The sequence below is a fragment of the Streptopelia decaocto genome (assembly GCF_964273445.1).
Source record: "Streptopelia decaocto genome assembly, chromosome: 13".
Taxonomy (NCBI): Eukaryota; Metazoa; Chordata; class Aves; order Columbiformes; family Columbidae; genus Streptopelia; species Streptopelia decaocto.
This window is the reverse complement of record NC_138668.1, coordinates 156640-173015: the sequence shown is the minus strand read 5'-3', so window position 1 is coordinate 173015 and position 16376 is coordinate 156640. Positions and strand designations below refer to the sequence as shown.

At 45.6% G+C, this 16376-nt stretch overlaps 1 protein-coding gene across 1 annotated transcript; it reads left to right on the top strand.

The window, feature by feature from the left end:
- The first annotated feature begins 1552 nt into the window (after window positions 1-1552).
- Window positions 1553-15975, top strand: RAC1 (Rac family small GTPase 1). Its single transcript, XM_082064187.1, has 6 exons — window positions 1553-1930; window positions 8017-8088; window positions 9406-9523; window positions 13313-13375; window positions 14061-14220; window positions 14383-15975. Exons 1-6 carry the CDS (start codon window positions 1896-1898, stop codon window positions 14511-14513), a joined length of 579 nt encoding a protein of 192 aa, XP_081920313.1. The 5' UTR covers window positions 1553-1895; the 3' UTR covers window positions 14514-15975.
- Window positions 15976-16376: the final 401 nt, after the last annotated feature.

Genomic DNA, 16376 nt, shown 5'->3' with positions numbered 1-16376 from the left:
ATGTTAAAGGACACAGTAATACTTTGGGATGAAAGATATTACACAAGTGCAAATAATTATTGTCTCTGTAATGCTGATAGTCTGTGTGGTGGTGAGCAGAACTTTCCAGTATTGCATCAGCGTGATTACCCTGCCACTCCCCACCCACAAGGACAATGATCCTCCCGCAGTGCCAGCACACGCACAACACGCAGTCAGGCACAGTACTGATTTCAGGGAATCCGCGTCCCTTTGCGGGAGCAGCACTGCACGGGCTCCTCCCCACCCGTGACGGTTCAGGACTGATTTCAGTGAATTCGCGTCCCTTTGCGGGAGCAGCACTGCACGGGCTCCTCCCCACCCGTGACGGTTCAGGACTGATTTCAGGGAATCCGCGTCCCTTTGCGGGAGCAGCACGTGCACGGGCTCCTCCCCACACCTCTGAGGAAGGGTTGGCATGGACACAAAGGGAATAGCGGTCATGTGCATCTGTGCAACCAGAAGCTTCTCTGCCAAGTAGAATTATGGCAAGAATTACAGAAATTAAAAGACTCCTGTGATCATTGGACCTGCTTTGCTTGACTTTTACATCAATATTTCCTGAAAGTAACTGGTTTGCTTAGGGAAAAGAGAAACCCAATGCTCCGTATCCTGGCAGTCCCTGGGCTGTCCCATCCCACGGCGGCTGACTGCGCCGATCGGCTGTAACGCGTGCCAGCAGGTACCCGATGTTACAGCGCGTCAAGGGCAGGGGGGCGGCGCGAGGATCAGCGCCCCGCGCGGGGGGGGCGGTGCGAGGATCAGCGCCCCGCGCGGGGGGGGCGGCGCGAGGATCGTCAGCGCCGCGCGGGGGGGGCGGCCCGAGGATCGTCAGCGCCGCGCGGGGGGGGCGGCGCGAGGATCGTCAGCGCCGCGCGGGGGGGGCGGTGCGAGGATCAGCGCTCCGCGCGGTGCTGGCGCGCGGGTGGGAGGGGCCGTCCCACGCCGGGAAACGGGCGTTGCCCACAGCGGCACCGCGGGAACGGGGCGGGTGTCTCTGGTCACTTGAGTTACATCCACTCAGTCCGTCAGGACAAACTAACTTCACGTTAACATGCTTTGGGAGATGTGAAGAAGCAGATTGGTGCATGATGGGTGCTAGGACTGTGCTGGCCCGTGTTAGGAGTGAAAGACAGGATCCAGCGTGGTGCCAGGAGGCAGCCTTTTGTTTGAGGGGTGTTTGTCATGACACGACAGCGCGGGTGCCAGGCGGGTGCGTCACCGGTGAGGCGGTGGCCAGGACCGGCCGCTGGCGGAGGCGGCAGCTGCCTCGCCCCGGGCACGGGGCTCCCGCGGCGGCGCTGCCCGCCCTGCTGGCCCATGGCCGCTGGTTCCAGCAGCGCCAGGCGTGGCGTCACACTGCAGCACGGCTCCGCCTGGCTAAGGGAAAGGATCGCCCTGGGGCCCTGGTCCTGAGGCGGAGCAGCCGCGGCGCGGCCCGTGCGCTGGCCGGGGCAGCAGCGCAAACATGGCGGCCGGTCCTCCGCGGTGAGCGCGGCCGAGCGCGCCCGAAGCCACCCCGAACCACCCCGAACCACCCCGAACCACCCCGAAGCCGCCTGAAGCCACCCCGCCGGGACGGAGACAGCCGAGCGCTGCCGAAGCGCTGCCCGCCAGGGCGGGGTGTCGCCGCGCAGGCCCGAAGGCGGGGCCGCGGGGGCCGAGCGCAGCCCGGCCGGATGTGAGCGGAGCGGCCGCTTCCTGTTTCCCCGCAGTCCTCCCTCTCCCCGCCCTGGGTGGTGGCCGCTGCCTCGTCCCCGCTCCCAGGCACAGGGCGGAGGCGGCCGCGACCTGGTGCGGAGACGCCGCCGGCTCCCTTCTTGCGCGGCCCTCCCGCCCCGCTCGGCAGCAGCACCCGCCGCCGCGGCGCAGCCCCGATGCAGGCCATCAAGTGTGTGGTGGTGGGCGACGGGTGAGTCTGAGGGGGCGCCTCGGCCGGGCCCTCGCCAAGGGAGATCCGCCGGCCCTGCGGGGAGGGGTGGCCGCCTGCGGGCCGGGAGCGGCGCGGGCCGCCGGGCCCCCCGCGGATTGCGGGCCCTTCCGCCGCGGGGCCCGGGCGCGGCCCTGCCGCCCTGAGGGCTGGGGGCTCGGCGGGAGCGGGGTGTCCGCGCGGGGCGGGCGGGGCCGGGCTGGCGGCCGCGGCTTCCTGCCGGCGGGGGGCGGGAAGGGACGCGTGTGCGGGGCTGTCTGCGCGGGAGCGAGCTCCGCGCGGGGCTGTCTGCCGCCCGAGCCCGGGGTTGCTGTTGCGGAGGGAGCTCCGGGGCGGAGGCGGGACAGTTCCCGTCCGTGCGGGCAGGAGTGGCTTTGCCTGCCGTGGTGCAGGGGGTGCGGGCAGGGCTGGGCCTCCCGGCGCACCCCGGCCTGCTCCCGGGTCTGGTGTTCGGTATATCACTAGACACTTCGAAGTGATCCAAGCGTATTTTAAAAAAATCATGCTTTTAATGATGTGATAAATTTAATACTGATTTTAAATCTTTTATGAAAGTAACAAACTTATTACTGCTGATAGCTTGATTTTTGACACCTGATTCTTGCAGTAAAACTAAGTGGAATGTGCTAAACTCGGAGCAGATCATAAATGCTGTGAGCAGAGACTGTCTATATGCATAAGGTTCCTGCCTAAAGGAGACTGATAAGCAACATGAAATACAAATAATGAACATTATACTTGCCTGTAAAGAACTGTTACACCTACAGCATTCTAATTTGGTGTTAGATACAAGTGAAACAACTCGAGGGTGCTTTTTAGAATTGAGTTAACTCTTAAGTTTAGCTGTTGAATTTCAATGTGAGAAATGCTGGAATTGTGGTGGGGAAGGAGTTCGTTGCGTTTGCGACTCTTGAATACTCTCCGTGATGCTATTCCCGTCAACTCGGAGGCATTCTGTGATTCTTGCTCTTACTGAATGTCAGAGCTCAGGGGAACATCACAGGCCAGCTGGAAAACAAGACTTGTCTTATGCAGTTTGAGAGGGTTTTTTTTCCCCTTAGGAGAAACAAAAATCCCAGTGTAGGCTGAGCATAATTGGTATCACAGCAAACTTCTGTAGATGACAGAGGAGTGAAGTGTAGCTAAATGCTCCTGCCACTCTCTGTAACTTCATGTGGTGGCTTAAGCTTCACGTTACTTGTGTGTGGGTTTTTTGTTGTTTTGTTTGGTTTGATTTTTTTTTTTAAGATGTAGAATTCCTTGAAAGGCAGCTAGATATGGTTGAAAGATAAACTTACTCTGTATAGCACATTTGTTTTGACTTGCTGCTTAAGATTTTGAGCAGTATGAACATGAAAGTGATATCTTGAGAGTTGAAGACTTTTCATTCTTTGATGCTAGATAACAATGGACTGTTCTTTTTGGTTATATTGATTTTAAGAAAAAATATATTTGCTTTTATATCATTTTTTTTAATTCAACTGAACTGTGTTGTCAGTGACACTGCTGTACAGAAATGTGATGCATCGTGTTTGGGGGGGGGGAAGTTCAGTCTGCTTCGTCCACTAGATTTGAGAACTCAGCACAAACTGTTCAATGTTCATTAAACAGAACAGTTCTTTTCATCATTTGCTTTGTTTTTTTCATCATTTGTGTGTGTTGGGTTTTTTTTGGGTTTTTTTTTGGGTTTTTTTTTTCCCCACTGTGAGCTTTGAGGAAAAATAAATGGCAACTGTTGCTTTGATAGAGAGGAGCAGGAATGTGCAGGACAGATGAAGGGCCCTCCACTTGAGTAACTGCAACCATTGCTGTTGATTGACACTTGAGAAAAAGCATTAGTCTGAGTTATTTTTAGCAGCTTTTGTTTTCACACTCAAAAGGCAACTGTTAAGTGGTATGAACTCTCCAGCGATGTTGTGTCACGTTATGGGGGGTTCTGCCTTTTGGAGAAATGATTACTAGATGCCACAGAAAAGGTCAAACTTCATGCTCTCTTATAGACATTTTTAAATTGTAGAAGTACTGTAAGAACACAAGCATGGAATTAAGAGTCCCTGTTTGGAATTCTGCTTAATTTGAGACCCTGGCTGCTAAAGCCATGCTGTATTTGGTTTGATGGCTTGTTGAGAAAGGGGGGCAGGGTGATTGGCTTCTTACTGAGTGTAGTGTGGTGTTTGTGTAAGATGTGAACACCTCGGGTCCCTCCAGTGCACCCTGTAGAGAGTGCAGTGACTTGAAGTTCAGTAACTTGCGTTACCGAACTTTTAAAGTTTAAAAAATGCAGTAGTACTGTAGATACTGAACAGCATATTTGGGAGAGGGTGTGTTGTAGTGAGTAAAACAGCTTATCTGGCTGAGCCATATGTAACTAAACCTACTATAGCAAAAATACTGGACTTTTGATCTGAGGATGGTACTAGAGAAATCTCATCTGTTTAACGTTTGAGTGAAGACCTGGGCTGTGTGTCACATCTGCTAGAGGGTAGTTAATGTGCTCCGGAGAAAGAAAGAAAGAAATGACATAATCAAAGCTTTTGATGAAGGCTGCCACCTGTTTGCACTTATCAGGGTTTCCAGAATTAAACCAGCAAGTACTTTGCTGGCCTCCATCACCATGGCTGCAAATGGAAACTAAATTCTCATCATTAGGTTTTAGTTGCAGGAAAGCAGGAGATTCTCAACCACCTCTGCAGCTGCGGTGCCTTTGGAGTGGAAGAAGCAGGGGCATCGTTACTGCGTGTCACAGAACACGGCTCCGAGCAGCTCTGGCGCAATGGAGGAACTTCACAAAACTTGTTAGTGTAAATAAGGCCAGGAAAGAGATGACAGGTCCTGTTTTAAAGAATTAATACACATGTGGTTATATACATACATTGATCCCTGGATGGTACCTGAAAGTAATAAGGGACTCAGTGCTGTCTTTTGTGATTCTTTCACTTACTGTTAAGTGATTAAAATGCCGGTCTTCTGTAGGCCATATTTTTAATTACAGCCAAATGTTACCAGTTTCATTTATGTAATAGTGGGTGGACAGAGCTATGATTAAGTAGTTGCTAGAAATCTTGTTATGACTAATCTTGGTTTGGTGTTATTTTGGTTTCTTAATCCCTGTGCATAAAGGCTCAGACTTATACTTTGCCAAACAGTTGGAATTCTCTTTAGGGGAGTTGCTTTAATACAGAAGTTAGAAGTCTAAAAAACCGTGGCTAAAGTACTTGGAGGATGTACCTTATTTGTAAAGGTAGGCAGTAGTGTTTATTTTTAAGACTGGTGACCATAATGATCTGATTCGTAGGGCAGTGAGCCAAAGGCAAGGGAAGCAGGAAACCTAGATGGAGCAAGTCTGAAATGGGGTTGTTGAACGTGTTTTTGCTTGTTTAAATGACTCTGGCTGGCTGGTGCTGTAGGAACACACTACAGGCGCCTCTGATCTTGGAATGAAATCTCTCACCACCTGCTTCCTGCGCTGGTTTGATTAGCCAGAGCAGACTCACCAGTTACAGTGCACGGTGAGCAAAGGAGCATGTGTGCAAAGCAAAGTTCTTGATCATTGCTGAAAATGTTAAGTTCAACATGAATTTGTTAGAAGCTTAAATTACCTGTAATGAACGTACTGGAAAATGAAGCATCAGACCAAACAGGTTCTAGAAGCATGAGAACACGTAGCCTCTGCGCCTCGAGAAGTTTCCAAAGAAGTGGGCTTTTGCTCCTTGGTATTGTGAAGATTTTCACGTTTGTCCTTTAGAAGCTGGACCAGTGCAACCTGCTTTATGGTGTTGTGGGTGCAATTCAGAAATAGATTCAAACTGATCTGATAACTCAGGGAGCTAAAATAGCAAGTTATCTGCATGGGGCGGGCAGGATGAAGAGCTTTCCTTAATTCCTTGTTCTGGCTTGTTACAGTCAGTGAGTGCTAGTGCAAGAGATGAGACGAGATCTCCTCTGACAGCTGTTCGGTTAGCTGAGCTGTGTTGTCATATTGCGTCCAGAATTCCTTCCTGCATAAGTTTTTTAATGGTAAATTCCTCCTGCTTTTGAGCGCAAGTTTATCTCAAGCCTGTTACTGCAGGAAAATGTTCAGAGATTGTACTTTTCAAGAATATAACTAGATGTCCCCTTTGTTGTTACAGCTTGATAAAAGAGAGTGCATGCTGGAAAGAAAAAAAATCTCAGACTATACAAGAAGCTGGCGTCTTGTTTCCTTAGGCGCAGGTGTGAAAAGCGGTGTGGAAAAATGCATGGTGTGATCAGAGAGAGCTGCAACAGATGGGATGTTATGCTAGGTGTCAGCATAGAAACATAAAATTACAATTAAAGAATGGGCATGTAGGATAAAATCCTAGATAATTTTGCACAGTGAAGCAGTGCTTTCGTTGCTCAAGCATTGCTCAGATGCTGCTATCAAATCACTCATTGGGCTAATGCAGCATGGAACAGCTTGAAGTTTAATACAGAGACTTGTTACAGATTGAGCTACAACATACACAGTAATTTACGGTTGTGACAGCTCAAATTTACTTAACCTGTCTGAAATTGTGAGTCACTCGATAAGGCTCATTGGTTAATGTTGATTGTTAAATCACTTTAAATAATTGTTTTGAAGACAATCTTGGGTAAATGGACAGTCCACATCTTTCCAAACAAAGGGAAGAAATGCAGTGATTTAAGTGGAAGACACATAGTAAAATTCAGATATGAGTGCCTCAGAACGTTTGCAGCTGGAGAGCCAGGAAGCCCTTGACTAAACTTGTTTCTGTGAGTGATTTTTTTTTTCACCTGCAGAAGTTAAAGAATAATAGAATATTTTTAGCAATAGCATTTGGTTCTTGGGTTTGGTTTGTGCTTTTTGTTTTTTCTGTTTCCCTTTTTTTAATACTAACCATAGTTCTAGACTAAAACTTCAGTGAGTTCTTTCAGCTTGTGTAAGATTATTCAAGAGGTTCATTAATCAAACCTAAAACTGATGGCAAGGTTATATGTGTAAGTTTCCAAGTTACTGGTGATTTGCTTTGAACGAGTAGTTGTAGTGATAAAGCATCTGCAAGACAATGCAGTTTTCCTTGCACAGGAGTTTGTCTGTGTGAGCAGAGTGCTGGGGAGGACTGTGGGGCCGCCTGGGCATTATCGCTTTGGAGGAACTAGTTGCACGCTCACCCCTGGAATCTCTCGCGCTGCCGAGGGATTATGCACGTCAAGTGAGAAGCCAGCACGGGAACCCGTCTGCAGTGTCAGAAACAGTCTGTGCGGAGTCTGCTTTAAAGAAAAAAATAAAAGTTTTCCAACCCTTAATTGAAACTGTAACCCAAATTCAGTGGTGTCATTAATCTCGTGTTTGGCTCTAGATAAGCTGTGTGGAGGAGGGCGGAGAGGGAAGGAGGCGCCTGCCAGGGTTTTGAAGGAAGCCTGGAACAGAACCTTGTCCTGCCCTCGTTTGAGGCTGTTCAGAATTAGATCTGTTGGGAAAGGTTCGGTGTTGCAAGTTCTCCAGTATTGGACTGTAATTTATCTATAAATCAGTTTACTAAATGTTTGACAGTTGACAAATGCAGGGAGTAATTTTGTAATAGTACTAAATATTGTGAAGATTATAATTTGTATTTTTTCCTTAAACACTCAAAAGTAATAATGTGTTGAGAAATTATACTTTTCAAGCTTTTTCAAACTTATGTGAAAGTAAAGCATTTTCTGGAAAAGGTACCCTTTACACAATTCCAAAAGTGCTATCTGGAAATACTTTTCAGGGAGTTAGAATAAGACGTCCTTGATGAGTATTCAGGTGACTAGTGATGTTAGTAGTCTTGTTCATACTTGTGTGTTGCTTTCTTTTGTCTAAAGATTAACAAAATTTGGTGGTTTACCACTTCACAAAATGGATGTTTTTATTAGGCATGGTTTCATTGCCAGTAAACTTGAGGCTTCAGTCTATCAGCTGTTCTCCTGCACAGCAGTGACTGCTGATGCTCGATTGTTCCTTAGGTGACTGGATGTAATCATTCTTCCCTAAAAGCAATATTATTTCTCATTATTCAAGATGAATGTTTTTACATGTGAATTTTCTCTTTTTACAGTGCTGTAGGTAAAACATGCCTACTCATCAGTTACACAACCAATGCATTTCCTGGAGAATACATACCCACTGTGTAAGTACTTGTAAAATCAAAAAAACTCATTTAGATCAGCCTCTCTGCACTTACTGCCATTCCAGGTTCCCTGTTTGAATTGTTTGAGCTGGCTGCAAACACCCCTCAGTTTCATCTTAAATATTTAACTGAGGCTGTAGGTCTGTCTGTGAGAAGCACTTGGGGCTTTTACCACTCAGCAGAGTCCGACCTGTGCTTGGTCGTGCTCCGTCAGTTCTGCCTCTCTCTGCTTACTAGGCCCAGCTTATCAGAGACCAGCATTTACCAACGGATCATCAGATCCTGTTCTCTGTTAAAATAATGTGTTACTTCTATCTTTACCATCATTAATAACAAGCAGTCCCAAGGCTAAACAGCTTGTAAAACATATCATAGTCAGAAATAGTTGGTTTATGTGACTAGAGATTTTTGTGTTGTTCTTTCCACTTTTTGTGCTCCTGCCAAGCCTGTGCTAATCTGGCCACAACTCCATAGCTTCTCAGGCATGATTGTAGGGCTTGATTTATTTTGGTGCTTCTCCTTTTCTTGCATGTAAGGATTTGGCAGTATCAGTATTAGTGTAGCTCCTTTCCTGGGGCCTGTTGGGGGAGGTGTTTTGTGCATGTGCAGCTTCCTTGCCTTTTTCAGATGTCTCTATTTATTAGGTGATTTTGTTCTCTGTAAGTATCAGTGAGTTTTTTCAGATAACAAAATACATTCTAATGTGATTTACAGATCACTTTTGTCACCCTTCCAAGGCCTCGTTGTCTCAGTTTAGCCATAACAAATAATTAAAATCTTTGTGCCTACAGCAGTGGTGAGGTAAAAATCATACCTGCACTGGCCTCTGGTTATTAACTTTGGTATTTCATTGGAGGGGTTTTTCATTAGCAGGATTAATGAATTTGGGTGTGGTTTATTTTTTTTTTATTTCTTACCTCCTGTTGTCATTAAGGATTCCTTGGTTGTTGCTTATGTATCTGCTGTTCTAAATCTTACAAAATGGAACAGATTAACGTGCTGATGAATGTCGCACTAAGACTGGAAAGCACTTGCTAAGGGCATCGCCTGCTTTCCTGTGCTTACTGAGGTCAACACTTCCTTCGGAAGAGCAAAGAAAAAGATTTCTGTTCAGACTGGACTGAGTCTGTTGCGGATGTTCTTTCCTTACATTACCCCATACTCATTTTTTAAAGAAAAACTTCACTCTTTCTGGGCAGCAGACGGATGCAGTAAAAATGTTTCTTTTTGTAGTGTTCCCAGTTAGGCCTCTAGGAAGTGAAGTCCTTGGATGCCTGTTTTGCTGCAAGCTAACGCAGTTAACTCTCTATTTTTCAGTTTTGACAACTACTCTGCTAATGTAATGGTTGATGGAAAACCGGTCAACCTGGGTTTGTGGGACACAGCTGGTCAAGAGGATTATGACAGACTACGTCCGCTCTCCTACCCACAAACAGTAAGAACTGCAGTGTCAAACTAGAAAGAATCCGTGCAGCGTAGTCTAACAAAGATTTTTTCTTTTTGAACGTATGGCCAATGTTGTCACATCTGGAGTTGTACTTATTAGTAACAGTGACTCGTTGCAAGCTGCCGTCCTTGGTCCCATGTGCTGGAGCTGCAGCACTGTCATCTTGGATGTGTGTACAGCTGCACAGATGTTACAGTTTGCACGCCTGTGTGTTTGCACGCACTGATACATGTCGGCTTTTTTTTGTAGCTGCAGCCTCAGAATCAACTAGAGTGCTTGATTTTAAGAAAACAAACCTAACAAACAAAAACCCCTTTAGTGAATAGTCCTGTCAGCCAGTGCATTGATTTTAAGGTTAGCGTGCCTGCCAAAAGCAGGGTTTGTTTTTGGTTTTAGGCTGATGTTTGGCTGCAACCTGACACTGTCACTGCTAAGCACTTGATACTGTTTAGCCTCTGTGAAGATGTTCTAAATGTGCCAGAGGCAGCACTGAATGAAGATATTATTGGTATTGACAGAGGCTGGGTTGTCGCTTTCCAACGTACTTAAGCCCCAGCTATTTTATTACTTACTGTAGTTTGTGCTATAACGTCAATACAAATGTGCTTCTGTCTCCATGCCTGGACTGGTTAAGCCCTGTCCGTGTGCTGCGTCTTCCCCGTGGAAGGGAAGTGCTGCAGTAACCTGCTCTTTCCACTGCAACTTCAGCTACAGTTAATCTTTGCAGGGATTTGTTTTCTAGTCTTCTTAGAGTCTTACTTTTATCTGGTGGAGTTTTTCTTTAAAGAAAGGTGGTAACTTGCAGGGTTTTTTGGTATTGATTTACTGTTGTTAACTGTCAGTTATATATATTCAATGCTAATAATGTAAAATGCAAATTTGTTCCAGTTATTCTACAGCATAACGGCTCTCTTTAATAATGTGAATCTTACTTAATTAACTCTGCTTTTTTAAAAATTCACCATTTTCCTTAATTCACTGCTCACTAACTCTTACAATTAGGCTTTCCCATCAGTTATGATACCCAAGATGTATATGAACTTGCCAGTGGTAGGCGACTGTTAGCAATGCTGGAAATATCTGGCTTTTCTAGGATGAGAAACAATGGAAAACTGTTTTTCTCTAATATGTAGATATTTATAGGATATTTAGAACTTAGGCTTTGCTTATAATCATAATATTTTCAAAAAAGTATCTCTGGGTAGAAAAAGCTATGTTGAAAGATCACTCAATAGTGTGAGAAAGCAGAGTTGTAAGGGAGAATATTTGCCTCCCCTATGGCAATCTAAGCATATTTTTTGGAAAAATCTCATCTGTACAAGCATGTATAACTGAAGTAAAGGTCTGAAGTACTTTCAGTTATTCAGATTGTTTCTTACAGCAGAAAATGAAACGGGGCGGTAAGCCTTGAACTTTGTTTGAAGTCTTTAGATTTTAGACTCATGTGATACGTAAGATTCACTGTCACTTAAAGGCCCAGACCACCACAGAGGAGGAGCCGCGCGGTGCTGATGAAGCCTGACTTTTTTTAGGATCAGCGTTCAGCCTTGCCCTTCCTTTGCTGTGCTATTTAAACTCCCCCTCACAATTTCTGTGGCCTCTGGTCCCCTGTGTGTGCACCTGAACTATGTGCTGGGCAAGGTGGAACCGGGGTTGCCGATTATGTGGCCAACACGTGTATCTTGATGAGCCGCCCAGCAGTTCAAAGGTTCTTAACTTCACAGGAAGGAATTGGCCATAGTGGAGGCATTAATTTGTATCCTTTCCCCTTACTCATTTATTATCAATTTTTTTTCCTTAAAATACAGAATAAATGTTTGGGGGAAGGAAGTAGTTGGGACAGAGAAGGTGGTTAATGTTGTTTTCTCAGGAGATGAAGCCAGAGAGAATGAAGTTCGGTGGTGCTTTAGGGGAGGTCTGCTCTTGCAATGGCTCGGACATTGCCGGGTTCACGGGAAGTCTGGTCTGTTCTGGATGTGGGTAGCTGGTTGTGCTGAGTGACAGGGCAGCGTCTCTCTTGAGGAGAAAAGCCATGTTCTGGGTATTTGTGAGCGCAAATCGCTGACTGAGAGAACGTTTTTCCTTAAATCCATTCGAGGAGTAACTTTATCTCCTACTGTTATTAGGTTGGAGGAACCAATGGTAAGAATGTATCTTCCAGTCTGACAGATCAACCTATTGCCGTATGTAAAACTTTAAGTAAACTTCAGTTCCAAGTTCTGTCATCTTGTCTTGCTTACGATAGTGATAAATTGGCCCCTATTTTTAAAAGAAACCCTACTTTTCTTGGAACTATCAAATTGCTAGATTTGAGAACTGTTGCCAAATGTCTTTATAGTAGTTGCTAAGACTAAAGCTTTTCTTGCAAATAAATAGCTTTTCTTCCTATTTGTTAAGATTGGTAGTGTGCAAGACACCTGAAATGTTCAAATAATTTCACATGGTGGTACTGATTTAAAATCTTTGGAGCTAGTAAAGGAGAGTCTGCATAATGTGCAGAACTTCAGTCACCACAAACGTGCAGAATTGGAAACCAGAAGTAGTGGCCATAGTATCACAGTATTTGATGTTGTTTCTTTCTTCTGGGACGCTGCTGTGGAGACTTGTTGAGGTGATGCATGAACAACGGGGTTGCAGGTGCTTAGCAGTGCAGACACCAGGTGCTGACCTAACAAAATGCCTTGACAAGCAGCACAATCAACTAACACTCTGAAACGCCTGATTTGTAGCACATGCGATAGCAGAACAAGTACGGATGCAGAGGTAGGTTGGGGGGAGTTGGGCTTGTTTGTGAGATGCTTCTTGAGTTCTGGGTCATACAACAAGATTACAATCTTCATCTGTTTCCACAGAGAAAATGATATTGTTGTTATTCCCAGTGCTTGTAGGCTCCAGGATGTTGTGTGCAAAGCTGGTTGTGTTTTGCAGTGTATACTGTACAGCGGGCAGTGTAAGCCTTTGCTCTGCGAATGCTTTTACCTGCTCCTATTTATCATCTTTCTTTTGCTTCCAATTGACAAGTGGGATGTGGAAGATCCCTAAAAACACCTGCTCTTCTCTCTGTTTTCACATAATTTGAGAGGGAAGGAGGGAGCTGTTGTCCTACTTCAAGGTTTTTAATACATTTCTCCATCCTAATTTGGTTATAGAGAAATTCTGAATGTCCATATTTCAGTAGAAGTGACAGTTCAAGATTCTACAAGTACTAACTGTGGAAATCTGGTGTTCTATGATTTTGTCTATGATTTTTGCTGTATACTTTGCCTTTGCAATTTAAAACTATAACACTAGGGTAGTGTATTAATAGTATGTTCGTATTTAAAAAATGAGTGCCAGCAGTGACACTTTGCAGTACGCTGTGCTGATGAGTTACGTGGCTCCTGAGGCGTAAATCCCGCCGAGGTGTGCGGGTCCCGGCCCCCGCGCGGCCGCCGCTGCGTTCGCCGGGATCTGCAGGCGGCTTTTCTCAGCGCCGGTGGGGGCAGTGACACGGCGTTTAAGGACAAAAGCAGCAGCGCAATGGTATTAGTCTTAGTTGCTGGCTGCTGCGACAGCTGATTAGAAACTTGATGAGAACGTTTGTTGGTTCCCCCGTGTGTCTGCTTGTAGCTGCCTGGGAATGAATTTCCCGCTGGGAAGCTCGTTGGCACAACCGAGCCCATTGCGGGGGTGCCGTAGGTCACCGCGGTACGGGTGCTGGCGCTATTGCCGTGTTCGGGGAGATGCGATTTTCTAACGCTGCTCTGCTGGGCTAACTTCTCTCAACTTGTTTTGTAGGATGTCTTCTTAATCTGCTTTTCCCTTGTGAGTCCTGCTTCCTTTGAAAATGTCCGTGCTAAGGTCAGTATGAGCTGGGATCACGTACTTCCTGAGGGTCCTGCGTAGGGGTCACTTCACAGCAGAGTCTGCAAAATATTTGCTGATTTATTTTATTTTTGGCAGGCAATGTGAAATACAGTTTGAAAAGGCAGAAATCCCTTTGCCAAACTCACACGTCAGGAAGTTCAGGGCAAGTGAAACACTAATTGTGAGTCATTGCTTGATGCAGTGATAACAGCAGTTATCAGCCAACAAGGTGCTAAGATCGCGAATGAGTACTTTTATTGCAATTTAAAGAAAAGTACTGGAAACCAAATGCATGCAAAAATTAGGTTGGTAATTATTTTTTGCACAGCTGGCATTCTAGCACATTCTGCTACTGTTGCAGTCGCTCATGTCCTTGGCCAGCTGAGCTGTACAGCATTGAGGAGGCTTCACAAATGAGAGGTGATTTTTCTGGTGTCTGGAGAAAATACAGTCCTTAATAGGGTAAATGTTTAAATTAGATGGAAATACCTGTTGGCTTCCTTAAAAAATGTTTTGCAATTGAATGCTCATTTTTAATCCTGCCGTAATGGGGTCTTACGTTCTCCCCTTCCTCTTTGGCTCTTGAAAATGTCATGACGCGCTGTGAGCCTTGTTGCGGTAACGCTGGAGGGCGCTTGCGGAGCTGTCCCCGCACACAGCCCACGCCGTTGTCTTGCAGTGGTATCCTGAGGTGCGGCACCATTGCCCCAACACCCCCATCATTTTAGTGGGTACCAAACTTGATCTCCGGGATGACAAGGACACTATTGAAAAGCTGAAGGAGAAGAAGCTGACGCCCATCACCTACCCACAGGGCCTCGCCATGGCGAAAGAGATCGGTATGCCTGCAACGGGGTTCTTGTTGGCTTCATCTGAATTCTGTTTGCGGAGGATGTTGTGCTGTAGTTGAAGTCAGTGCCTGGCTTTTGTTGGGGTTGCTAGAAGCAGCCCTGCTGTAAGTGTGGAAAACTGCTTTGTAATTGCCTCTGTGCTTCCCGCAGGCGCAGTGAAGTACCTCGAATGCTCAGCGCTGACGCAGCGAGGCCTCAAGACAGTGTTTGACGAAGCCATCCGCGCGGTTCTGTGCCCCCCTCCTGTGAAGAAGAGGAAGAGAAAATGTCTGCTGCTGTAAATGTCACCTCCCCCACCCACTCCAAACCCTGTGCTTTGCTCAAACAATGGAGCATTCACACTCAATGCCAATTTCTCTGTTATAAATTAGTTCTTTTCCATAAATTCTTGAACCAATCAACAATTTTGCAGTTTCATTTGTTTAAAGTATGAAAGTTACCTTGCATTCTTCTAAAAGCAAACTCCTGAAAAGACAAACCTATGTAAAGCCTTATTTTTAAAATCCTATTCTTGCTCGATTAAGTGTTGCCAAACTATCTGCTGAACTAAGTTGCATTGTTGTGCTATGAACACTAAGCACTAAACTGTTTTTTAAAGATTCGTCTTGAGGATGACTCTAATTTCTCTTTGGAAATACAAAAACACTTTCTAGTTTTTCACAGTAAGTAACAGTACTGTGCGATTAGCGAAGCACCGCATCTCATGTGTGTTGCTGTTAGTGTTTTCTCAACCCCCAGTCATTGCACAGCCTCGTACACCGAACCTGAATATTTGCCAATGGCTGACGCCCTCGAGTCGCAGTGTGAGCGCTTTGTCATCAGTAAGGCTTGGTCGCAATCTAGTTCTTGCTGCTGTGATTGAAAAATAAATAACTGTTCTTACTGAAGTGTATCTAGTCCTTCTGCCAGCATTGTATTGTGGTGGGTAAATGAAATACTGGGTTGGATCAGACGATGGTGCCAGACAGTATTTTGACACTGTACAGACTTACATGGCACTGCCAGGGAGTTGAAACTGAATTGATGTTTAGCGCAGGCTGAGCTCGGCCACCCCCTTCCCAGCGGTGCCACGGCGGCAGAGGTTGGTGCGCACTGGTGAATTCCTTTGAATTCCAGCAGGGCATTCATTTAGGTACCGTTCTGAACCTGTCATTCCCACAACTGTTCGGTAGTAGACGCTTTCTTGTAGAACCTCTTTCTTAGCGATATAACTTGTATTTTAAACCCCTCCTGATGATAGAAAGTTCTTTTTCTTTTTTTGGTAGAGTAGGCTGTTCAAGCATATCCTTATTTTCCTTAGTTCTGACCCAGTAAGTTATATGCTTTCTGAGCTTTTAGTCTATTAACTAGGTGTACAAATCCTGTGAAGCAGCTTTACCATTTTAGCAATTTTTATCTTTTAAAGCTCTCTGAACTATGAACCTTCTCAACCGTGACCATTTGCCAGATATCCCCACCAGTGTAACATTACTAATGCAGACGAATGTTCTTTATGTCACTACATGTACATGTGCAGCATAGATTGAGTAATGGTAACTTGGGTCTGTGAGGTTCTGTAAATTAGTGCTAATGTTCTGTACATCCTAAATGGGCAGGAATACAATGTTGAACTACACCCTTTCAACCACTAAAGCAAAATTTAAAAATAAAAGTTGCAAATTTGTAAAGTTTTTACATTGATCTTTTGCTAATGCAATTAGCAGTATGTTTTGCATGTATGACTTAATAAATCCTTGAATCACACATGTGGTAACGTTTGAGTTTCTGAGCAAGTGTTCTGGGGTACTTGGCTCCTCCAGGGTGTGCAAACCACAGGCTCTTTCCATGGTGACCTGATGTTAAGAACCAGAATTAAAACAGTACTTGGCACCATTTCTTCAGAGGCCTGGTATTATCAGGGGAGTTGTTACAAGCTCCAGCTGCTGCGGACAGCAGTGCTTTGTCACTGCTGACAACAAAAAAAAGTTTCCCTCGATGGTACGCAAACAAAAGCGCTTATGTAGTTGCCTCTAAAAATGTTGCTTACTTTATCAGTCTGTAAAATGATGGTGCGGGCACAGTACAGTTTGTTGCTTATTGCCTCAGATTTTAGCCCTGCGAGGTGAGAGTTGTGCCCCGTGCCCTCTGTCCCAGCTGAGCGTCCC